The 26,663-nt window shown below is 38.4% G+C and overlaps 1 protein-coding gene and 1 non-coding gene across 3 annotated transcripts; one reads left to right on the top strand and one right to left on the bottom strand.

The window, feature by feature from the left end:
- Nucleotides 1-1,447: 1,447 nt before the first annotated feature.
- Nucleotides 1,448-25,393, bottom strand: LOC111170834 (ribonuclease SLFN12). Of its 2 annotated transcripts, XM_089900843.1 has the most exons (4): nt 23,959-25,393; nt 22,971-23,043; nt 8,257-8,264; nt 1,448-6,402 (listed from the first exon to the last, which is right to left on the bottom strand). In XM_089900843.1, the coding sequence occupies exons 1-4, from the start codon at nt 25,013-25,015 to the stop codon at nt 5,822-5,824; spliced, it is 1,719 nt and encodes a 572-aa protein (XP_089756969.1). In that variant the 5' UTR covers nt 25,016-25,393; the 3' UTR covers nt 1,448-5,821. The 2 variants fall into 2 exon arrangements, with proteins under 2 accessions (XP_089756969.1, XP_089756970.1); XM_089900844.1 differs by lacking the exon at nt 8,257-8,264 and having other exon boundaries at nt 1,448-6,404; nt 22,923-23,043; nt 23,944-25,393.
- On the top strand, nt 1,452-1,615 carry LOC115802443 (U1 spliceosomal RNA). Its single transcript, XR_004022904.1, has one exon. It is a non-coding gene; the product is annotated as a U1 spliceosomal RNA (small nuclear RNA).
- Nucleotides 25,394-26,663: the final 1,270 nt, after the last annotated feature.

Raw genomic sequence — 26,663 nt, forward strand, 5'->3', positions numbered from 1 at the left:
TGTTTTGTTTTGTTATTGAGTTGTATGAGTTCTTTATATACTTTGGATATTAACCCTTCATCAGACACATGATTTGCAAACATTTTCTCCCATTTGGTATGTTGATTTTTAATTCTGTTGATGGTTTCCTTTACTGTGCAGGAGCTTTTTAGTTTGATGTAGTCTCATTTATTTATTTTTGCTCTTGTTGCCTTTGCTTTTTGTGTCAATCCAAAAAAAAACATCACCAAGACAGATGTCAAGAAGCTTACCACCTATGTTTTCTTCTAGGAGTTTTATCGTTTCAGGTCTAATGTTCAAGTTTCTGATCCATTTTGAGTAACTTTGTGTATAAGTGTAAGATATAGATCAATGGAACAAGATAGAAATCCCAGAAATAAACCCATGCACTTATGGTCAATTAATCTATGACAAAGGAGGTAAGAATATAAAATGGAGAGGGACTTTCCTGGTGGTCCAGTGGTAAAGAATCCACCTTCCAATGCAGGGGACTCGCGTTCCACCCCTGGTCGGGGAACTAAGATCCCACACGCCCCAGGATAACTAAGCTCTCACGCCACAACTACTGAGCTCACGCGCCTCAACAAGAGAGCCTGTGTGCGGCAAACCACAGAGCCCACGTGCCCTGGAGCCCGCGTGCCACAACTAGAGAAGAGAAAACCCACGCACCACAACTAGAGAAGCCCACGCACCACAACAAAGAACCCGTGCCACAACAAAGATCCCATGTGCTGCAACTAAGACCCGATGCAGCCAAAAAAATAAATTAATAAATGTATTTTTAAAAAAGAATATAAAATGGAGAAAAGACTATCTTTTCAATAAGTGGTGCTGGGAAGACTAAACAGCTACATATAAAAGAATGAAATTAGAACATTCTCTATCACCATTTACAAAAATAAACTCAAAATGGATTAAAGACCTAAATGTAAGACTAGAAACCATAAAACTCCTAGAAGAAAACATAGGCAGAACACTCTTTGACATAAGTCGTAGCAATATATTTTTTGGACCTGTCTCCTAAAGCAAAGGAAATAAAAGCAAAATTAAACAAATGGGACCTAGTGAAACTTAAAAGCTTTTGCACAGCAAAGGAAACCATTGACAAAATGAAACATGGATCAACTTAGAGGGTATTATGCTTAGTGAAATAAGTCAGACAGAGAAAGACAAATACTGTACGATATCACTTATATGTAGAACCTAAAATATAAAACAAACTAGTGAGTATAACCAAAAAGAAACAGACTCACAGATACAGAGAACAAACTAGTGGTTACCAGTAGGGAGAAGGAAGTGGGAAGGGGAAAAATAAGGGTAGGGGATTAAGAGGTACAAACTACTATGTATAAAATAAATAGGCTACAAGGATATATTGTACAACGCAGGAATATAGCCAATATTTTATAATAACTATAAATGAAGTATAACCTTTAAAAATTGTGAATCACATACTTACCTGGCAGGGGAGATAGCATGATCACGAAGGTGGTTTTCCCAGGGTAAGGCTTATCCATTGCACTCTGGATGTGCTGACCCCTGCGATTTCCCCAAATGTGGAAAACTCGACTGCATAATTTGTGGTAGTGGGGGATGGCACTCGTGTTTTCCCCTGGTCTTTGTAGGTTTTGAAAAACAGACGTCTGGGACTTCCCTGGTGGTCCAGTGGTTAAGACTCTGCGCTTCCACTGCAGAGGTCACGGGTTCCATCTTTGGTCCGGTAACTAAGATGCCACGTGCCGTGTGGCATGGCCAAAAACAAAAAACAAAAAAACCCCGTGAATCACTATACTGTATACCTGAAACTTAAATAAAATCAACTTACATACATACAAAAAATTTTTTAATAATTATTGATGGGTTTGCATTTAGTACTATTTTGTTCATTGTTTCCTGCTGTTTTGTAGTTCCTCTATTTCTTTTTTCTTCTCTCACTCACTTGCTTTGTGATTTGATGATTTTCTGTAGTAGTATGCTTAGATTCTTATCCCTTTATCTTTTGTGTATCTACTATAGGTTTTTGCTTTGTGGTTACTGTGAAGCTTACCTGTAACAAGTTATAATGGTCTATTCTACATTGATAACAACTTAAGTTTGAACACATTCTAAAGCTCTAGATTTTTACTCTCCCCCACACCCATTTTGTTTTTGAAGTCACAATTTGCATCTTTTTATCCTGTGGTTCCCTTAACAAATTATTATAGTTATAGTTATTTTTTACCACTTTTGTCTTTTAACCTTCATACTAGCTTTACAAGTGATTAACCACCACCTTTATAACAGATTATCCTGAATTTTACTATATATTTACTTTTACCAGTGAGATTTATACTTTCATGTTTTCCTATTACAGATCTTCCTTGACTTATGATGGATTTATGTCCCAATAAACTCATCGTTAAGCTGAAAATATTTAAGTCAAAACTGCATGTAATACAAGTAACCTACTGAACATCATAGCTCAGCCTAGCCTACCTTAAATGAGCCAGAACACTTACATTAGCCTACAGTTGGGCAAAGTCACCTAACACAAAGCTTATTTTTATATTAAAATGTTGAATATCTCATATAATTTATTGACCACTGTACTGAAAGTGAAAACCAGAATGGTCATATGGGTACTCACCATTAAGGTACACAGCTGAAAGCACAGTAGGCCTGAAGAATGTTTGAAGCATTGAACTAAAATGAATTGCTGGATGATATGGAGGCTACAGAGACAGGGTCATCAATTTCTCTCCTGATGAGGCTTGAGAATAGCTGGTAGAAGGCATCGGGGCATCTATACTTGCTAATGGTTTAGCAGGCATAGTGTTATTCAGGAAGCTTTCAAGTTTTGACTGTACAGTTTGTTTCTTCTTTTCATTACATATTTATCTACAGCAAATAAGAGTATCCTGTATCTGCCTGTTAGCTCTTGAGAACCTCTTGTAATTGATGTCCATCTCTTCTAATATCCATATGCCCCTGCTCATAGTAGTAAATGTCTCTGCCAGTTTCTTTGCTATGAACTTTCTTGGTGCCTTGGGTATAACTTCTTCTTCCTCTGCCTCAACTTCTTTACTTTTTTTTTTTAAGTCTTTATTGAATTTGTTGCAATATTGCTTCTGTTTTATGTTTTGGTTTTTTTTGGCTGCGAGGCATGTGGGATCTTAACTCCCCAACCAGGGATCAAGCCCACACCCCCTGCTTTGGAAGGTGAAGTCTTAACCGCTGGACTACCAGGGAAGTCCCCCAACTTTTTAACTTTTTTTTCCTCCAGTTTGATCAGCTCCTCATTGGAAAGCTCTTCAGCCTTGACGCCAGCAAGCTCATGAATATCCTCTTCATCAACGTCCAACTCTAGCTGTTTCTCAAGCACTAGTATCTTGTTACTTACTATTTCATCAACAGCAGAATCTTTTGAATGTGTTCACATATGTCTTCACGCATTGCTGTGTGACTTCTTTCCATGCTACAGCAATGCTCTGGATAGCATTTAGAATATGAAAACTTTTCCAGATCTCTCAGAGCATTTGGCCAGATTCAGCCAGTTCAAAAGCGTATGCAAACATTTGGCATAAATAGGGTGCTCTGAATGTAGCTATTGCACCTTGGTCCATTGACTATATGAGTACCGTTGTGATCAGCAGCAAATACACAACGTTTACATCATGTCACTGATATGATGTGGATGCCTTGGAGCATTGTCTAAGATCAGAAGAATCTTGAATTGAATGTTTTGCCTACAACATTCTCTTGCGTGCACAATAAAACTGTTCAAAAACCTGTTTTCAAACAATGCTAATGTCATCCAGGCTTTCCTGTTATGGCAACAATAAATGGGAAGTATATGCTTTCTCATATTCCTGAATGCTCTAGGGTTCTCCAAGTGGTAGATTAAGAAAAGCTCTAATTTGAACCTTGCAACATTTCTACCCCAAAGTGGCATTATATAGTCTTTGAATGCCTTGAATCCTGGCATTGTCTCGGACTTCTGATGAATGTATGTATGCTCTGGCATACGCTTTCAGAACAAACTACTTTCATCGACCTTACATACGTGTTCTGGCAAATATTTCTCATCCACAATTATCCTATGCAGTTCTTCCTTAAACGCTGTGGTACCTTTAGTATCAGCAACCTGCTGCCTCACCACTGACGTTCATGTTATGAAAATTACGATGCCTTTTGAAACGTTGGAATCACCCACACCTCGCTATAAACATTTGCGTATATGTAAGATCATCAGCATGCTCTTTTATAGTTTTTACAAGTTTTAAAAAATATTTATTTGTTTATTTTTATTTGGTTGTGCTGGGTCTTAGTAGTGGCAGGCAGGCTCCTTAGTTGTGGCTCAGGCTCCTTAGTTGCAGCTCACCGGCTCCTTAGTTGTGGCATGCGAACTCTTAGTTGCAACATGCATGTGGGATCTAGTTCCCTGACCAGGGATCAAATGGGGGGCCCCTGCATTGGAAGCACGGAGTCTTAACCACTGCGCCACCAGGGAAGTCCCAGCATGCTCTTTCAGTGTATGGAAAAAACTTATTGCCTTAGCCTAGATCCTCAGTAGGCTAAATGGTATGCACTTCTGTATCTGGTATTCCACTCTAGTGTCGATAAATTTTTTCATATCATCAATTAGCCCAGCTAATTTCTTCATGAAGACAGTGGATGTAACTGATGCTGACAATTTCATTGCATCACTGATTCGCTTATCCTTTAAGATGGTCGAGATCATCGATTGCAAAAGTCCTAACTCACATGTGATGGCCATTACTGGCTTTCTACTTTCATGCAGGGCAATTATCTTGAGTTTCAACTCAAGAGTAATTGCCTTCCTGTTCTTCTCATCAGAAGCAGGAAACAACACAATACACTATAGAGTATCGGTTGTTTAACCCTCATGATCGCATGGCTGACGGGGAGTTGTGGCTCACTGCCACTGCCCAGCATCATAAGAGAATATCATATCACATGTGACTAGCTCAGGAAAAGATCAAAATTCAAAATTTGAAATATGGTTTCTACTGAATGCGAATCGCTTTTGCACCATCATAAAGTCAAAAAACCCTAAGTCGAACCATCTTAAGACAGAGACCATCTGTACTAATTAGCACCCTTTCATTTCAGCTTAAACAAGACCGTTTCAGCTTAAACTAAGACCCTAGTGGTGATGAACTCCTTTATCTTTTGCCTATCTGGAGAACTCTGTATCACCTTCAATTCCGCCAACTCTAGCTGTTTCTCTAGCTGTTAAAATAACGATTCTGCTGAGTTCTTAAGGGTACCAGCTGAGCAATTAAACAAGCCCTAACTCCTCCAAGTGAATAGTGTAAAAGTCATCCAAGAAAATGCAGAGAATTTTGCAGGATGGGTAATAAATTTTGCCTTCTTCTTCATTTCCATTATAAATACTCTGAATGTCATCAATGATAATCTTTTCTAAGTTATAAAGGTTTTCTGGGTATATCCTGGGAATTTCCGTTGTTGTTGTTATTAAAAATAAAAGTATTGCCATTTTCCCCAACTTAAAAGTGGAAGGCAATTTATCCATAAACTATGCATGGAGTAAATAACAAACTGTGCACAGCATAATTAACAAATTTATTTTCTTAATAACTCTTAAGCAACACCTATGAAGACCATTTAGGAAGAAAAAAATGAAGACTAAATTTGATTTTCCATGGTCCCATCATGTTGTCTTCCTTGCAAAGCTTTTCAAAGGCATATTTTCCAGAATTTGAGAACACCATTGACTATATAATGAAAAACATCTTTGTAGCCTGCTCTACTTTCCATGGTTCAGGTGAGCCTTGGACAATATTTAAACATCCTTTTTTCATTCCTCTGAAAGTAATCCATACTGATTATCTGAGAGGTGTTGAGAAATCTCAGAGTCAAATTGGTCATTCAAAGTTCCGAGTCTCTTCAAGACTATAAAAAGGGCCTTCTTCAAGTCACTCATTGTTTGAGTGGTTATAAGAGTGTAGGACTTAGGGTAAATTGCAGATAAGCTTGAATCATGAAGAAGTCTTATATTGCCTTCAATCAATGTAGAATATTCTTCACTCGAATAGATCTTTGTCATGACACACACTTTCCCACTGTAACCACCAATTTTTACCAGTTTCTTCTTTAAAGTTAAGGCAGTTTGTATAGAATAACCTTTTAATTCCTTATTCAGTTCCCTGAGGAAGGTGTATAAGACTGGTGGACGGTCCTGGGCAATTAGAAGTGCATCACAGATGACTTTCTGGTTCTCTTGCAAGCCCAGATCCAAAGACCAGCTCTTAGAAAAGATCAATGTACCTTGACGAACGGAGCCTATTTCATTATGTATTAACTGTGCAAGTCCTTTGTGTTGTGAGAACAGTTTCTCATAGAGGATTTCTGGAACATATGTCACCTTTTCTGATGGCACTAGATATGAAAATAATTATAATAAAATTTTAAACACTGGAAGCTTCCAATTCCAACCATGGCAAAGTAGCTTGTACCAGACCAACCCTCCCACCAAAAACAACTATAAAAGTTGTATAAACTATATAAAACAGAAATTTAAAGAATTGGAGAGCAACCAGTACAAGCAGGACTTAAAGGGCTACAATCTTTGATGGAGAGAAAGCACAGGAAGTAGTGCCACAATCATCCCAGCTTTTTGTCTAAGGATATTTTCCATATCATGTCATGGGTGAATAGAGCCCAAGCAGAAACATCAGTTTTACCAGGCTGAATTAAAAGAGGTTGGAATTCACGGCTACCAGAGGATCTGGAATTTGAGTGGGAAAATCTCAGAGAGGATGAAACTGCAGAGAAGCAGCCAAAATCTACATACAAATTTTTTTCAATTCACTGGCAAATACAGGGTGAGATGCTGGAAACCCAGAAGAAAATATCAACTGGGAGGCTAAAGAGCTGAACCTGAATTTCATCAACCTCATGGTGATGGCGGACTTAGACTGGAATTCAAGTCCCTTCAAAGTGGAGGGCCTGTGGTAAACACCCCAGACTTTAAGCTGAGATTCAAGAAGAGCCATGACCTAATAGTAAAGGCAAAATTTAAAGATATTATCCCTAGAAAAGCATAAAACCAATCTTCAAAAAAAATCAGGGTTATCACTGGTACTCTATCTACCTGACAAAACAAAGTATAATCCTCTTTGGAGGAATGTAACATCTTCCAAAGCCTCTATAATTTGCCATCCATGGTATAATAAGAAAATTCAGAGATATGATAAAAATCAGGACAAACTACCAAAAAAAAAAAAACAAGAGAAAAAATAGATACGAGAAAAAGACTGACAAGTGATTCAGGTATTGGAATTTATCAAAAAGGGACTTAAAGACCAAGAGGACAGAATAGGAGGCTCCAGACTCTCCCTCCACCTGTGGATGCAACAAATAAACAGCTACATGTGGATCAATTCCCTCTGAGAAAAATCTGGAAACTAGTTGAGAGACTCCTGCACACTGGGTGACTGAGAAAATAACCACATTGAAATGGGTAGGAAAAGTTGAGACACAGCCTTGCCATAAACTTCACCCCTAGCACAGCACCATACAGTCAGGAGGGTACCCTCAAATCCTAGCTTCTCCCTAAGGAGCAAAAGGTTTGGACCACACATCTAGTACCCCATCTTTTATGGCTGCTACCCAAGAGACTGGCTTCTAACTTGTCTATCTCTGAGAGCTGATGAAGCCCAGCATTCACTAGTCTCCTGGGCCCAGAGCACTTCCAGTGGTTCTTCCTTTTGGCTCAGTAGAGAGCAAGCAGACAATAAAGTCAGTTCCCAGCTTCTCTCTGGAAGAAGAGAAGAGTTAGGGCACATCTAGTGCCCTAACTTTCGTACCTGCTGTCTGAGAGTCTGGCATCTTAACTGTCTGTCTCTGGGAGCTGATGGAGAAGGCAATCATCTGTCCCTTGGGAGTTTGAATGGGCATGTGGATACCTCCTGTTGCTCTTCCCCTGACCCACTCCAGTTATAAAACCAAGTCTCCGATTCTCCCTAAAAGGAGTTGGAATGCACATCTAGCTCCCAAGACATTCCAGTTGCTACCAGAGGGACTGACTTCTAACCCATCCTTCTCTGAGAGCTGACAGGGCCTGGCATTCACTAGGTTCTGGAGGGCAACAGAGAGCAAAGCAACAGTTTGAAAGAGCACACAGTCTGAACTAGTAAGCAGGTATTTGTCAAGAGCAAGTGGGTGATAAACTCCATCTCTCAACTTCTCCCTAAGAGAGGAGGAATTGGGACACACATCTAGTGCTTCAACTTTTCTGGCTGCAACTTGAGGCACTGGCTTCTATCTTGCCTGAATCAGGGCACTGATGGGACTTGGCTTACGATAGTCTTCTGGGGAACACTAAGAACAAAGACAGCATCTAAAATGAGCACAAAGCTTTGAGAGGTACCCAGAATCTCTGGCTGAACTGATTAGTGAGTTCATCTCCTACATGAGGTCAGTCTGTGAAAACTGGAAGAAGTGGCTGTTTTATATAATGTGCAGAAACCAACACAGAGTCAAGAAAAAAGAAGAAACAGGGGAATATGTTCAAAATTAAAGGACAAGATTAATCTCTAGAAATCTTTTCTTAATGAAATGGAGCTACATGATTTACCCAAAAGAGAATTCAAAATAATGGCCTTAATGATGTTTTCTTAGGTCACGAAAGCAACGTGTGAACAAAGGGAGGTTTTCAACAGAGACAGAAAATACTAAAAAGTACCAAAAAGAAATCATAGAACTGAAGAATACAACAAGTTAACTGAAAAATTCAATAGAGGGTTTCAACAACAGACTAGATCAAGCAGAAGAAAAGACCAATAAACTGGAAGACAGGTCACTGGAAATCATCCAGTAAAAAGAGAAAAAAGAAAAAAGAATGAAAAAGAGTGAAAACTGATGGCACACCATAAAGTAAACCAATGTATGCATTACGGAAGTTCCAGAAGGAAAAAAGAAAAAGGTGCAGAAAGCTTATGCCAAGAAGTAATGGCCGAAACCTCTTCAAACCTCAAAATGAACATCCAGATCTAGGAAGTCCAAAACATACCAAGTAAGCTGAATCAGAAGATACTTACATTTAGACACATTATAATCAAATTGTCAAAAGTTAAAGATAAAAAGGATAACTTTGAAAGCAGTAAGAGAAAAGCAACTTGTAACATAAAAGAGAACCCCCGATAAGACTATCAGTGGCTTTTTCTTAAGAAACATTGAATGCCAGAAGAGAGTGGGATGATATATTCAAAGTTCTGACAGAAGAAAACTTCCAACCAAGAATATATACACCGCAAACCTGTCCTTCAGAAGTGAGGGGGAGATAAAGACTTTCTAAAACAAACAAAAGCTAAGAGAATTCATCACTATTAGACCTACTTTATAAGAAATGCTAAAGGGAGTTCTTCAAGTTGAAAATAAAAGATGTTAAACAGCAACATGAAAGCATAAAAGTCATTGGTAAAGGTAAATATAGAGACAAAAACAGAAAACCATATTATTATAACGGTAGTGGATAAATGACTTTTAATTTAGTATAAAAGTTAAATGAGATTTGTTCATTCATTCACCGAATACTTACCAAGCACAGTGTGCCAGGCATTGTCTATACAGTGACAAGTTAACTAGAGGCAGTTCCTTCCTCTGGGGCTTCTGGGATGGAGTCCCTTCCACACAGAGCCAGGATTGTTCCTCATCTCTCTGCCTCTCTCTCCTAGACCCTGAGATGTCTTGGTTCAGGAATCTCGGACCCGTCATATGTCCCTTTGGAGCCATGTGGCTGGCAGGGTCTTGGTGCTCTGGCCAGGTGTCAGGCCTGAGCCTCTGAGGTGGGAGAGCCGAGTTCAGGACATTGGACCACCAGAGACCTCCCGGCTCCACGTAATATCAATCAGTGAGAGCTCTCCCAGAGATCTCCATCTCAATGCTAAGACCCAGCTCCACTCAATGACCAGCAAGCTCCAGTGCTGGAAACCCCATGCCAAACAACTAGCAAGACAGAAACACAACCACATCCATTAGCAGAGAGGCTGCCTAAAATCATAATAAGTTCATGGACACCCCAAAACACACCACCAGACGTGGTCCTGCCCACCAGAAAGACAAGATTCAGCCTCATCCACCAGAATACAGGCCCCAGTCCCCTCCACCAGGAAGCCAACACAACCCACTGAACTAACCTTACCCACTGGGGGCAGACACCAAAAACAACGGAAACTATGAACCAGCAGCCTGCAAAAAGGAGACCTCAAACACAGTAAGTTAAGCAAAATGAGAAGACAAAGAAATACACAGCAGATGAAGGAGGAAAGTAAAAACCCACCAGACCAAACAAATGAAGAGGAAATAGGCAGTCTACCTGAAAAAGAATTCAGAGGAATGATAGTAAAGATGATCCAAAATCTTGGAAATAAAATGGAGAAAATACAAGAAACATTTAACAAGGACCTAAAAGAACTAAAGAGCAAACAAACAATGATGAACAACACAATAAATGAAATTAAAAATTCTATAGAAGGAATCAATAGCAGAATAACTGAGGCAGAAGAATGGATAAGTGACCTGGAAAATAAAATAGTGGAAATAACTACCGTAGAGCAGAATAAAGAAGAAAGAATGAAAAGAAATGAAGACAGCCTCAGAGACCTCTGGGACAACATTAAACGCACCAACATTTGAATTATAGGTGTCCCAGAAGAAGAAGAGAAAAAGAAAGGGACTGAGAAAATATTTGAATGGATTATAGTTGAAAACTTCCTTAATATGGGAAAGGAAATAGTCAGTCACATTCAGGAAGCCCAGAGAGTCCCATACAGGATGAATCCAAGGAGAAACACTCCAAGACACATACTAATCAAACTATCAAAAATTAAATACAAAGAAAGAGTATTAAAAGCAGCAAGGGAAAAGCAACAAACAACATACAAGGGAATCCCCATAAGGTTAACAGCAGATCTTTCAGCAGAAACTCTGCAAGCCAGAAGGGAGTGACAGGACATATTTCAAGTGATGAAAGGGAAAAACCTACAACCAAGATTGTTAAAAAATATTTACTTACTTACTTACTTATTTATTTATTTTTGGCTGCATTGGGTCTTCATTGCTGCGTGCGGGCTTTCTCTAATTGCGGCTAGTGGGGGCTAGTCTTCATTGTGGTACTCAGGCTTCTCATTGCAGTGGCTTCTCTCGTGGAGCACAGGCTCTAGGTGTGAGGCTTCAGTAGTTGCAGCACTTGGGCTCAACAGTTGTGGCTCACGGGCTCTAGAGCGCAGGCTCAGTAGTTGTGGTGCATGGGCTTAGTTGTTCTGTGGCATGTGGGATCTTCCTGCACCAGGGCTCAAACCCGTGTCCCCTGCATTGGCAGGCAGATTCTTAACCACTGCACCACCAGGGAAGCCCTACAACCAAGATTACTCTACCCAGCAAGGATCTCATTCAGATTCGATGGAGAAATTAAAACCCTTACAGACAAGCAAAAACTAAGAGAATTCAGCACCACCAAACCAGCTTTACAACAAATGCTAAAGGAACTTCTCTAAGCAGGAAACACAAGAAAAGGAAAAGACCTACAAAAACAAACCCAAAACAGTTAAGAAAATGGTGATAGGAACATACATATCGATAATTACCTTAAATGTAAATGGATTAAATGATCCAACCAAAAGACATAGACTGACTGAATGGATACAAAAACAGGACCCATATATATGCTGTCTACAAGAGACCCACTTCAGACCTAGGGACACATACAGACGGAAAGTGAGGGGATGGAAAAAGATATTCCATGCAAATGGAAATCAAAAGAAAGCTGGAGTAGCAATTCTCATATCAGACAAAATAGACTTTAAAATAAAGACTATTACAAGAGACAAAGAAGGACACCACATAACGATCAAGGGATCAATCCAAGAAGAAGATATAACAATTGTAAATATTTATGCACCCAACATAGAAGCACATATACATAAGGCAAGTGCTAACAGCCATAAAAGGGGAAATCGACAGTAACACAATCATAGTAGGGGACTTTAACACCCCACTTTCACCAATGGACAGATCATCCAAAATGAAAATAAATAAGGAAACAGAAGTTTTAAATGACACATTAAACAATATGAACTTAATTGATATTTATAGAATATTCCATCCAAAAACAACAAAATACACTTTATTCTCAAGTGCTCATGGAACATTCTCCAGGATAGATCATATCTTGGGTCACAAATCAAGCCTTGGTAAATTTAAGAAAATTGAAATCGTATCAAGTACCTTTTCCAGCCAAAATGCTATGAGACTAGATATCAATTACAGGGAAAAAAACTGTAAAAAATACAAACACATGGAGGCTAAACAATACACTACTAAATAACCAAGAAATCAAAGAGGAAATCAAAAATACCTAGAAACAAATGACAATGAAACATGACGACCCAAAACCTATGGGATGCAGCAAAAGCAGTTCTAAGAGGGAAGTTTAATAGCAATACAATCGTACCTCAAGAAACAAGAAAAATCTCAAATAAACAACTTAACCTTACACCTAAAACAATTAGAGAAAGAAGAACAAAAAAATCCCAAAGTTAGCAGAAGGAAAGAAATCATAAAGATCAAATCAGAAATAAATGAAAAAGAGATGAAGGAAACGATAACAAAGATCAATAAAACTAAAAGCTGGTTCTTTGAGAAGATAAACAACATTGATAAACCAGTAGCCAGACTCATCAAGAAAAAAAGGGAGAAGACTCAAATCAACAGAATTAGAAATGAAAAAGGAGAAGTAACGACTGACAGTGCAGAATACAAAGGATCATGAGAGATTACTACAAGCAACTAACTATATGCCCATGAAATGGACAACCTGGAAGAAATGGACCGATTCTTAGAAAAGCACAACCTTTCAAGACTGAACCAGGAAGAAATAGAAAATATAAACAGACCAATCACAAGCACTGAAATTGAAACTGTGATTAAAAATCTTCCAACAAACAAAAGCCCAGGACCAGATGGCTTCACAGGCGAATTCTATCAAACATTTAGAGAAGAGCTAACACCCATCCTTCTCAAACTCTTCCAAAACATAGCAGAGTGAGGAACACACCCAAACTCATTGTATGAGGCTGCCATCACCAGGATACCAAAACCAGACAAAGATGTCACAAAAAAAGAAAACTACAGGGCTTCCCTGGTGGCACAGTGGTTGAGAGTCCGCCTGCCGATGCAGGGGACACGGGTTCGTGCCCCGGTCTGGGAAGATCCCACGTGCCGTGGAGCAGCTGGGCCCGTGAGCCATGGCTGCTGAGCCTGTGCGTCTGAAGCCTGTGTTCCGCAACTGGAGAGGCCACAACAGTGAGAGGCCTGCGTACCACAAAAAAAAAAAAAAAAGAAAGAAAAAGAAAACTACAGGCCAATATCACTGATGAATATAGATACAAAAATCCTCAACAACATACTAGCAAACAGAATACAACAGGACATTGAAAGGATCATACAGCATGATCAAGTGGGGTTTATCCCAGGAATGCAAGGGTTCTTCAATATATGCAAATCAATCAATGTGATACAACACATTAACAAATTGAAGGAGAAAAACCATATGATAATCTCAATAGATGCAGAAAAAGCTTTTGACAAAATTCAACACCCATTTATGATAAAAACCCTCCAGAAAGTAGGCATAGAGGGAACTTACTTCAACATAATAAAGGTCATATATGACAAACCCACAGTCAACATTGTTCTCAATGGTGAAAAACTGAAACCATTTCCACTAAGATCAGGCACAAGACAAGGTTGCTGACTAGTTTTGGAAGTTTTAGCCACAGCAATGAGAGAATAAAAAGAAATAAAAGGAATCCAAATCAAAAAAGAAGAAGTAAAACTGTCACTGTTTGCAGATGACATGATACTATACATAGAGAATCCTAAAGATGCTACCAGAAAACTACTAGAGCTAATCAATGAATTTGGTAAAGTAGCAGGAGACAAAATTAATGCACAGAAATCTCTTGCATTCCTATACACTAATGATGAAAAATCTGAAAGAGAAATTAAGGAAACACTCCCATTTACCACTGCAACAAAAAGAATCAAATGCCTAGGAATAAACCTACCTAAGAAGACAAAAGACCTGTATGCAGAAAACTATAATACACTGATGAAAGAAATTAAAGATGATACAAACAGATGGAGAGATATACCATGTTCTTGGATTGGAAGAATCAATATTGTGAAAATGACTATACTACCCAAAGCAATCTACAGATTCAATGCAATCCCTATCAAACGACCAATGGCATTTTTCACAAAACTAGAACAAAAAAATTCACAATTTGTATGGAAACACAAAAGACCCCGAATAGTCAGAGCCATCTTGAGAAAGAAAAATGAGCTGGAGGAATCAGGGTCCCTGACTTCAGACTATACTACAAAGCTACAGTAATCAAGACAGTATGGTACTGGTACAAAAACAGAAATATAGATCAATGGAATAGGATAGAAAGCCCAGAGATAAACCCACACACTTATGGTCACCTTATCTTTGATAAAGGAGGCAAGAATATACAAGGGAGAAAAGACAGCCTCTTCAACAAGTGGTGCTGGGAAAACTGGAAAGCTACATGTAAAAGAATGAAATTATAACACTCCCTAACACCATGCACAAATATCAACTCAAAATGGATTTAAAGACCTAAATGTAAGGCCAGACACTATAAAACTCTTAGAGGAAACGTAGGCGGAACACTCTATGACATAAATCACAGCAATATCCTTTTTGACTTACCTCCTAGAGTAATGGAAATAAAAACAAAAATAAACAAATGGGACCTAATGAAACTTAAAAGCTTTTGCACAGCAAAGGAAATCATAAACAAGATGAAAAGACAACCCTCAGAATGGGAGAAAATATTTGCAAACAAAGCAACTGACAAAGGATTAATCTCCAAAATATACAGGCAGCTCAATATCAAAAAAACAAACAACCCAATCCAAAAATAGGCAGAAGACCTAAATAGACATTTCTCCAGAGATATACAGATTGCCAACAAACACATGAAAAGATGCTCAACATCACTAATCATCAGAGAAATGCAAGTCAAAACTACAGTGAGGTATCATCTCACACCGGTCAGAATGGCCATCATCAAAAAATCTATAAATGATAAATGCTGGAGAGGGTGTGGAGAAAAGGGAACCCTCTTGCACTGTTGGTGGGAATGTAAATTGATACAGCCACTATGGAGAACAGTATGGAGGTTCGTTAGAAAAGTAAAAACAGAACTACCATATGACCTAGCAATCCCACTACTGGGCATATACCCTGAGAAAACCGTAATTCAAAAAGAGTCATGTACCACAATATTCATTGCAGCTCTATCTACAATAGAAAGGACATGAAAGCAACCTAAGTGTCCACTGACAGATGAATGGATAAAGAAGATGTGGCACATGTATACAATGGAATATTACTCAGCCATAAAAAGAAACGAAATTGAGTTATTTGCAGTGAGGTGGATGGACCTAGAGTCTGTCACACAGAGTGAAGTAAGTCAGAAAGAGAATAACAAATACCATATGCTAACACATATATATGGAATCTAAAAAACAAAAATGGTTCTGAAGAACCTAGGGGCAGGACAGGAATAAAGACGCAGACGCAGAGAATGGACTTGAGGACACAGGGAGGGGGAAGGGTAAGCTGGGATGAAGTGAAAGAGTGGCATTGACATATATACACTACCAAATGTAAAGTAGATAGCTAGTGGGAAGCAGCCTCATAGCACAAGGAGATCAGCTTGGTGCTTTGTGACCACCTAGAGGGGTGGGATAGGGAGGGTAGCAGGGAGACGCAAGAGGGAGGGGATATGAGGATATACGTATACATATAGCTGATTCACTTTGTTATACAGCAGAAAGTAACACAACATTGTAAAGCAATTATACTCCAATAAAGATGTTAAAAATTTTAAATGACTGAAGTATTAAAAATAACTATAATTAACTTATGTTATTAGATACACAATATAAAGAGATATAAACTGTGACATTAATAGCATATAATGTGGAGGGAGAAGAGGTAAAAGTATAGTTTTTATGTGCAAGTGAAATTAAGTTGTTATCAGCTTAAAGTAGACTCTTACAGCTATAAGATATTTTGTGTGAGCCCTATGGTAATTGCAAAGAAAATACCTATAGAAGTTACACCACAAAAAGAGGAAGGAGTCAAGCCTAACAATACAAAAAATAAAACAAACAACCCCCCCCCACAAAACCCTAATGAAGCACAAAGATGACAGCAAGAGAGAAAAAAGGGACAAAAGAACAAACAGAAAACAGTTAAGAAAATGATAATAAATCCTTCCCTACTAATAATTACTTTAAATGAAAATGGTTTAATGTTTCCAATAAAAAAATTTAGAGTGGTTGTATGCATTAAAAAGCAAGATCCAATTATATGCTGTCTAAAAGAAACTCACTTTAGATTCAAGGACGCATATATGTTGAAAATGAAGAGATGGAAAACGATACTCCAGAGAAATGGTAACTAAAAGAAAGCAGGAATGGCAATACTTATATCAGAAAAGATAGAATTAAAGTCTAAAATAGTCTCTAGTGGGACCTCCCTGGCGGTCCAGTGGTTAAGACTCTGAGTTTCCAATGCAGGGGACGTGGGTTGGATCCCTGATCAGGGAACTAAGATCCCACATGCCGTGCAGTGAGGCCAAAAAAATAAATAAATAAAATAAAATAAAATAATTTTTTCAAAAAAAGTAGTCTTTGGAGACAAAGAAGTCAAAACACAATGATAAAAGGGTCAATTCAACAGTGAGATGTAACAACTGTAAATATATATGCACCCAACATCACAGCACATAAGTATATAAAGCAAATACTGAAAAATCTGAATGGAGAAGTTGGCAGCAATAAAATATTAGTATAAGACTTCACTATTTTCACTCTCAATAATGGTTAGAACATCCAAATAAGAAAATAACAGACTTGAACTAAAGATCAAATGAACTTAGACATATACAGAACTTTCCACCCTCCAGCAGAACACACATTCTTCTCAAGTGCACATGGGACATTCTCTGAGACAGATCACGTTAGGCCACAAACAAGTCGTAACAAATTTAGGAAGATTGAAACCATACCAAGTATTGTTCTGACCAAAATAAAAGGAAACTAGAGATCAATAACAACAATAAAATGAGAATTTCACGAATACTTGGAAACTAAACAGCACACTGTTGAATAGCCATTAGGTCAAGGCAGAAATCCAAAGGGAATTTCAAAAATATCTCAGGACAAATGAAAATACAATATACCAAAAATTATGGGTTGTAACAAAAGCAGTATTAATAGGTAAGTTTATAGTGATAAAGGCCTACATTATAAAATAAAAATATAACAAACAACATAACCTTACACCTCAAAGAACTGAAAAACAACAACAAAGTAAGCTCCATATTATCAGAAGGAAGGAAATAATAAAGATTAGAGCATAATTAAATCAAGTAGAGAATAGAAAAATAACAGAAAAAATCAACAAAACTAAGAGTTGGTTTCTTAAAAAAAGATAAACGAAAATGACAAACTTTAGCCAGACAAACTAAGCAAAAATGAGAGAGAAATCTCAAATAAATAAAACCAGAAATGATAAAGAAAACATTACAATGGGTGCTTAACATATAAAAAGGACCAAAAGGGACTCTTATGAATAATTATATGCCAACAAACTGGATAATCTAGAAGAAACAGATAAATTTCAAGAAACATACAACTTACCAAGACTGAATCAAAAAGAAATAGAAAATCTAAACAGACCAATAACAATTAAAGAGACTGAAGGATTGAAGCCTCCCTATGAAGAAAAGCCCAAGTCCAGATAGATTCATAGGTGAATTCTACCAAACATTCCAAGAAATAATTCCAATCCTTCTTAATCTCTTCTAAAAAATAAAAGAGGGAACACCTCCAAACTCATTTTATGAGGCCAGCATCACCCTGCTACTAAAGCCAAACAAAGGTACCACAAGAAAAGAAAAGAAAACTACAGGCCAATAACCCGAATTAATATAGATGCAAAAGTCTTCAATAGGGCTTCCCTGGTGGCGCAGTGGTTGGGAGTCTGCCTGCCAATGCAGGGGACGCGGGTTCGTGCCCCGGTCCAGGAGGATCCCGCGTGCCGCGGAGCGGCTGGGCCCGCGGGCCGTGGCTGCTGGGCCTGCGCGTCCGGAGCCTGTGCTCTGCGGCAGGGGAGGCCACAGCGGTGAGAGGCCTGCATACCGCAAAAAAAAAAAAAAGTCTTCAATAAAATACTAGTAAACCAAATTTGAAAGCACACTAAAAAGACTATACACCATGACCAAGTAGGATTATCCCAGGGATGCAAGGATGGTTCAGCATTTACAAATCAATGTGATATACCACATTAACAGAGTGAAAGATAAAAACCACATAATCATTTCAACAGAGGCAGAAAAATAATTTAACGAAATTCAACATCCATTCTATAAAAACTCTCAACAAAATAGGTATAGAAGGAATTTACCTCAACACAACAAAGGCCAGATATGAAAAGCCACAGCCAACATCATAACCAATGCAGAAAAACTGAAAGCTTTTCCTCTAAGATCCAGTACAAGGCAAGAATGCCCACTCTCACTACTTCTTTTTTTTTTTTTTTTTTTTGCGGTACGCGGGCCTCTCACTGTTGTGGCCTCTCCCACTGTGGAGCACAGGCTCCAGATGCGCAGGCTCAGGGGCCACGGCTCACGGGCCCAGCCGCTCCGCGGCATGTGGGATCTTCCCGGACTGGGGCACGAACCCGTGTCCCCTGCATCAGCAGGCGGACTCTCAACCACTGCGCCACCAGAGAAGCCCATCTCACCACTTCTATTCAACACTACTGGAAGTCCTAGCCAAAGTAATTAGACAAGAAATAGAAATAAAAGCAACCAAATCAGAAAGTAAGAAGTTAAATGATCTCTGTTTGCAGATGACATGATCATAGATGTAGAAAACCCTAAAGATTCAACAACAACAAAAACTGTTAAAACTAATAAGAAAATTCAGTAAAATTGCAGGATACAAAGTCAATGTACAAAAATCTGTAGTATTTCTATACACTAACAATAAACTATCCATAAAGGAAATTAAGACAACAATCCAATCTACAATAGTAACAAAAAGAATAAGATACTTATGAATAAACTTAACTGAAGAAGTGAAAGACTTGTACACTGAAAACTCTAAAACACTGATGAAGGAAATTAAAGAAGGCACAGATAAATGGAAAGACATCCTACAGCAGAAAAATCTTTAAAGCAGTCAGAGGAAAAAAGACACAATCTATAAGGAAGCAACAATAAGACTTATGATTCATTCTTCTACAGAAAGTCTATAAGCCAGAAGACATTGGAATGACATCTTAAAGTCCTGAAAGAAAAGGTTTGCAAACCTGGAATTCAACATGTACCACAAATATCCAACAAAAAGCAAAAATAAAACATTTTCAAATGGGTGGGGGGAAAGAGAGAGAAAGAGATAACTTATTGTCAGAAGATCTACACTACAAATAACATCAAACAGAGTTCTTCTTAAAGGAGAATTATCCCAAACGAAAGCATTAAACTTCAGGAATTAATACATTTTCCTGGAAAGAGTAAATGTTGGGCAAATAAGAAGTATTATTGACAGTTTTAAAACAATAAAAGGATTCATGTAAAGCTAAAAACTTGGGAAGAAGTAAAACTAGCAAAATAAAGATGTACACTGTAATTTCTAGGCAAACCATGTAAAGGAATAATAGAATAATATGTATTAAAAGCTGAGAGAAGAACAGGAAAATAAAATAAAATACTTAATCCAAAAAAAGGCAAAAAAAAAAAACAGATGAGAGGTTTTTGTCTCTAAGCAATGGTAGAGTAGCTGAGTCAGACTAACCCTCTCACAGATGCAACGTGTAAAATCTGGACAAAATATTAAAAATTAAGTATTTGAAGGCACTGAAAAGTAACCAAAGCAGGAGATATAAACAGAAGAGCAGTCTCCTCTTTCTTTTCTTTCTTTTTTTGCGGCACACAGGCCTCTCACTGCTGCGGCCTCTCCCGCTATGGAGCACAGGCTCCGGACGCGCAGGTTCAGCGGCCATGGCTCATGGGCCCAGCAGCTCCGCGGCACGTGGTATCTTCGCAGACCGGGACACGAACCCGTGTCCCCTGCATCGGCAGGCGGACTCTCAACTACTGCACCACCAGGGGAGCCCGAGCAGTCTACTCTTGAAATACAATTGCAACTGGAGAGATTTTTGAGTTTGCAGCATTCTTCCGAGGACTGGTTCGTGCCCCGGTCCAGGAAGATCCCACATGCCGCGGAGCGGCTGGGCCCGTGAGCCATGGCCGCCGAGCCTGCGCGTCCGGAGCCTGTGCTCTGCAACGGGAGAGGCCACAACAGTGAGAGGCCCGCGTACTGCAAAAAAAAAAAAAAAAGGGTTAGGAAAACATAATCAGTATAATTATAAAGAACATAAAAAGAATCTATGGACAAATTATTCAGAATAAATTTTAACAAGGTAGCATGAACTCAATATATAAAATTGATTGCATTTCTACACACCAGCAACAAACAATAAGAAAATGTAACTTTTAAAGAAAAACATCAGGAATTCTCTGGCGGTCCAGGGGGTAGGACTCCAAACATTCACTGCCGAGGGCGCCGGTTAAATCCCAGGTCAGGGAACAAAGATCCCGCAAGCTGCACAGTGCAGCCAAAAAAGAAAAAAAAAAAAAGAAAGAAAGACATCAATTACAATTACAACAACAAAAACTTTTTGAAAGCCTAGTAATAGGGCTTCCCTGGTGGCACAGTGATTAAGAATCTGCCTGCCAGTGCAGGGGACACGGGTTTGAGCCCTGGTCCAGGAAGATCCCACATGCCACGGGGCAACTAAGACCGTGCGCCACAACTACTGAGCCTGCGCTCTAGAGCCTGTGAACTGCCTGCCAATGCAGGGGATACGGGTTTGACCCCTGGTCCAGGAAGATCCCACATGCCACGTAACAACTAAGCCCGTGTGCCACAACTACTGAGCCTGCGCTCTAGAGCCTGCAAACCACAGCTACTGAGCCTGCATGCCACAACTAGTGAAGCCCGCGTGCCTAGAACCCATGCTGTGCAACAAGAGAAGCCACCATAATGAGAAGCCCACGTACTGTGACAAAGAGTAGCCCCCACTTGCTGCAACTAGAGAAAGCCTGCATGCAGCAACGAAGACCCAACACAGCCAAAAATAAAATAAATAAAATAAAAATTTTTTTAAAAACTAGTAATAAATGTAACAAAAAAAGTACAAAACTTGTACACAGAAACTTATAAAACTTTAAAGACATTAAAGAAGATACAAACAAATGGAGAGATTTCCTATGTTCAACTGTACAAAACAATTGATGTAAATATGTCACAAATCTACCTAGTCAATGTAACTGCAATCAAAATCCTTAAGGATTTTTTGTGGCACTTAAGCAGATTCTAAAATTTGTATAATATATTAAATGATTTAAAATCACCAAGACACTGTCAAAGAAAAAGAATAAAAGCAAGGTGGCTTACCCTGCCAAGTACTTAATAGGATATTATAATATTAGGACAGTATAGTGGATGTAGGGACAGACAAATTGACCAAGAGAACATAACAGGGATTCTAGAAATATGGCTATACTTATACTTAGTAATATGCTGGAGGTGGCATGGCAGATCAGTGGGTGAAAGTGGGAACTATTCAGTAACTGGAGCTGGGTAATGTGGCCATCCACATGGAACAAAATGAAATAGTACTCTTACATCACCACTGAGATGGATCAAGGATTTAAATGTTAAATGTAAAGTGCAAAACCCTAAAACTTTTAGAAGAAAATGAAGGGAAATATCTTTCTAACCTTAAGGTAGAGAATGATCTCTTACACAAGGCACAAAGAGCATTAAACCAGAAAATTAAAATATCAAACTACTAATTATCATAATATGCCTTAAGAAAAGAGAAAACAAAAGCCACAAACTTGGAGAAGACCTCTGTAATCTGTAATACTTATGGCCAAAAGCGCATTTGGATTCTAGAATCTCCTACACATCAGCAAGAAAAAGACAAAAGCCTAACAGAAAAATGGGCAAAAGACAGAATAGGCCTTTCGTAGGTGATAAAATACATGTGGCCAGTAAGTATATGAAGATATGCTCAACCAAATTAATAACCAGGGAAATGTAGACGCAGAGAGATACTATTTTACACCTATTTGAGTGGGAAGAAGGAGGATGAGAAGAAAGATGAAGAGAAGTTTGACAACTGGAGAAGATGTGGCATTTGTAACATACTGTTGTTGGGAGTAAAGTGACTCATTTACTTCAGAAAACAATCTGGCATTATCTTATTGCTTGAATATTCACATACTTCCTGACCTAGCAATTCTACTCCTAGGTGTGGACCCAGGAGAAACTCTTGAAAATATGCACCAGAAGACTGAACAAGAATATTCAAGGTAACGCTGTTTATATGGCAGAAAATGACACGTTGTCCATAAACAGTAATAACGAAAACAGATAAATCAGAGATTCTGAGTAATGGTGGCCTTTCTTCAGTAACTGAATGTATGAAGCTGGGTCTCAATCTAGATTTCCCAGCAACATGATGTACTTCCTTTTTTGTTTAAACTAAATTGAGTTGGGGTTCTCTTGCTTCCAATTAAAGGAGTTCCTATTACACCAAGAAAAGTCTAATCAAAATCTGAAAAATTAGATTTTGACAAATTCAGTGCTAAAAACACCAAAGCATTCCCCTGAATGCCAGAATATACTTTGATGATAAGTTTCAAGATAGAGCTGATGTGAAGAGAAGATTTGAAAATACTCACACCAAGTCCAAAGAAACCAGAATTAAATTATCTGTAAGGTGATATCTCTGCTCCTGACTTTCCAAATTCTTATATTTATACAGAGACCAATCAAGGGGTATAGATGATAACATACTTTGTTGAAGGTTCATCTCTTCAAATGACCTGGAAAAATCTTAAAAAACAAAAATCACTTTCTCAATTTGTCACAACTAAATGCTTAGTATATCAACAAAATGCTTAGTATATCAAAAGTCTGCTTAGAAATGACCCCATTTTTCCAATAGAAATATTGTTAGATATTGTGCTTAGATTCCCAAGTCAAACATAAGTTATAAATTTATTCCTTGAGGCTGTTGAAACACACTATATTGAATACTAATAGGAAAATGCGTTAATAGTAATTGAATACGTTACCATATAATTGGGTTCATTTTAAAAGCAATTAAAATTAGAAGACATGATGGCTAGTGGAGAGCTGAATTTTGTGCAGATTCTAAGGAAGAAGCTTGCACTTTCAGAGACTTTTAAGTTGCTAGTGCTGGTCTAATTTCATTGGAGGCTTTTCTTTTCCAAAAATCAGATGAAATACCAACACTATCCTTTTCTTATCAGTCCAATTTAGGGTTACACGTTGATTCACAAACGGAAGAGACAGGAGAGGAAGAGGGAAGAGGTTCTAAGGGAAATAAATGCAAAGGTGTAAAGAAAGATGAAGGAGCAAGTAAATAAAAGAGGCAAGTGTTCCTGAGAGAGAGAAGTGGTCAGTTACTGAAACCGAGCTCAGAAGGGAAAGGGAGAAGGAATTCACAGGCTCTCCTTGAAAGTGAGTAGAAGTGACAAGGAAGAAAAGCAGGGTTAATTGGATCTTTATACCAGGCAGTGCTACAGAGAGAAGGTAATGTGCTTTCTGTATGGAATAGCTACCTTCTAAGTGAGTAGAGATAGTGAACTACGATTGTAACCACCAGAGATTAGTAAATTAGGTGTTGAAATTTGAGGACTATTGATGTTGCCCCAAATCCAAGAGAAAAAAAAAGCTTTGCCATCCCAGCCAAATATACCCTTATTTCTAATCCCCCTTCCTCACTTGGTTCAGGATCCAGCATTAATTGGCCCCATTCCTCCACGGTCAGCTGCATCACTTGATTATCTTTCACATGCCAGGAATTTGGCTTTTTGGCAAATACTGCACAACAGAATAGCTCTATTTTGAGCGCACAGACGTATCTACAAAGACTTTCTTCATCATATACTTCAAGGAATTTGCATGAATAATTTATCTTCTTCTTCTCTATACAGAAGTGATAGACAGGAAACTTGCTAATGCATTGTTCTATTTCTTTTTCTATCTTGTCAAGGTCACTCTTCTCTGCTTTAAAGCCAGTTACTTCTTGATTTTTTTCACTTAAACCAATAAACAAATATCCCCCATGAGTATTTGCAAATGCAGAAACATATTGAGGGAGAATATCTTTAATGCGTTGTAACAACTTTTCTGTTGAGTAGTCTTTTATTTCAACATGTGTGGATTCAGTAAAGGTGAGTTTTTCTCTGTACCCGAGTTGCATCCTATTAAAAAAGTCAGCAGCCAAGGCCTTCATGCTACTTTCTTCTTGTACATCAAAACGGTACCTCTTTGGAGGTGATTTAGGTATTAAAGAAAATCCCTCTCCAGTTTCTAGCCTGTCTTTGAGGAATTCCAGTGCAGCGGTAGCATTCATGACTTTTACAGAGGTTATATCTCTTTTGTACAAATTGGAGCTCAAGGTGGCAATCCTCAACCCAGAGGTTTCTGAGCTCCACGATTTGACAAAAATCAGAAAACATTTACCTTGCTGCATAAAGTCTAAGTATTTAGAAACAAACGAAACAATATTGGCAAAAGAATTTTCCAAATCTAATCCTATTCCATCTTTTTCATAACTATAGTTTTCATTCTCAATTTCAGCCCTGCACACGCCCCCTCCAGAATTCAGCAAAGCAACCACAGGTTGTGAGACGTTTTCATTCTGCTTTTTTCTCAATTGACAATCTTTCATTTTTTTTCTATTCTTCTCCCCGAAAGTGACTTTTCCCACATCTAGAACCAGCTCAGCATAGTTAGTGTCCAAAACAACACGGATGGTCATTTTCCTAGAAGCCATTCAACTTCCAAGCAGAAATTCTTTTCTGTAAAACAGACAGAGCCATTTAAAATAGAACCTGAGCAAAAGAGATAGCAAATTGTGTATTGTGAGGCAAACCCAACAAAATTCTTTATTTTGTTTTATCCTATATTCCACTGGATGCCATGATAAGGATGCAGATATAAAATAGGTTTTGGGGACATATTCTGAACTGATGATAATGATAATGATGATAAGATGATAGTAATTTCTACTCCTGTCAAATTTTCCAAATTTTTGCCATAGTTTTATATGATCCTCTTCCAATTGTTTTAATCTAATTTTTTTCTGTGTTTATATCTCTTTTCTAATCCCTAATATTATATAACTTGCTTCTCTCTTCTTTTCTTAAATAAGCCCCTGAGGGGAGCCTATCTATGTTTCTGATCTCAGTGAACCAAATTTTAGTTTTATATATTACATATACTTTTATTTTTTAAATAATTTCAACTTTATCTTAATTATTTTCTCTTATTGGGGAATCCCTTGGGAAAATTCTCAGTTGGAGTCTAAAGACATCTAGCAATATGCCATTTTAATAATTTTTCCTTCTTGCAAGGATGAGTTAGATTCATAAATTTTGGCCATTGATCTTAAGCAAGGTGGGCCAAGTCACTATACCCTTTTTCTATCAGATATCCACATATTTTCAATGAGGTAAAATTCTTATATACAAAAACATCTGCTTTAGGTATAAGTATCCCAAATCCATTAACCCTGTCCCTTTAAGGTCTGCTGGGATTACGGCTTTGTTATAGATGGCCTAGAGACAGCTGAGAGAAGAGTTTATCACAGGTAGTGATCACTACACTTGGAAAGGATACAAAGAAGGTCAGAATACTCCTGTCCACTGCTGGATCAGTATGCTGCAGAGACTCAGCTGTAGGCTGTGGATACACCTCAGTCTCTATAAACTTCTGATCATATGTAAACAGCTGTATGGACTGAATGTTTGTGTCCCTTCAAAATTCATATGTTGAAACCCTCCCCTACCACATGATGGTATGCGGAAGTGGGGCCTTTGGGGGGTAATTAGGATCAGATGAGATCATAAGGGCCGAGCACTCATGAGTAAGATTAATGCCCTTGTATGAACCTCAAGAGAGGTTGCCTCCCTTCTCTGCTCTCTACCATGTGAAGATACAATGAAAAGTCTACAACCAGGAGAGGACCCTCATTAGAACCTGACCACACTGGCACCTTGATCTTGGACTGCCCAGCCTCCAGAACTGTGAGAAATAAGTTTCTGTTATAAGCCAGCCAGTCTATGATATTTTTACAATAGCAGCCAGAGCTGACTAAGACAGCAACAGTAAATTTGGGGCTCCAGATGATTTGGACAGTTGGGGTTAAACCAAGAGAATTCCTTTGTTGATCATGACCATTCCATACAGAGGAAAAAAAGCAACAATATATTCCACAGAACACTTAGCAAATTACAGGGCCTAGACTAAGTGTTCAGTAAATGTCACCACTCCAAATGCCCCAGAGTAGTCACCACCCCCCGTGAAACTTGGGGCCTCTGTGCCTTTGCCCTCTCCCACTTTTGTCACCTGAAAACTCCCCTCATCCTTCCTAGAAGTCCCATGTCTATCCTCTTCTCAGGGCTCCCACAGAACTTTTTATT

Source organism: Delphinapterus leucas, chromosome 19, assembly GCF_059928025.1.
Source record: "Delphinapterus leucas isolate spDelLeu-1000000601 "Yukka" chromosome 19, BTC_Dleu_Yukka2, whole genome shotgun sequence".
NCBI classification, from domain to species: Eukaryota; Metazoa; Chordata; class Mammalia; order Artiodactyla; family Monodontidae; genus Delphinapterus; species Delphinapterus leucas.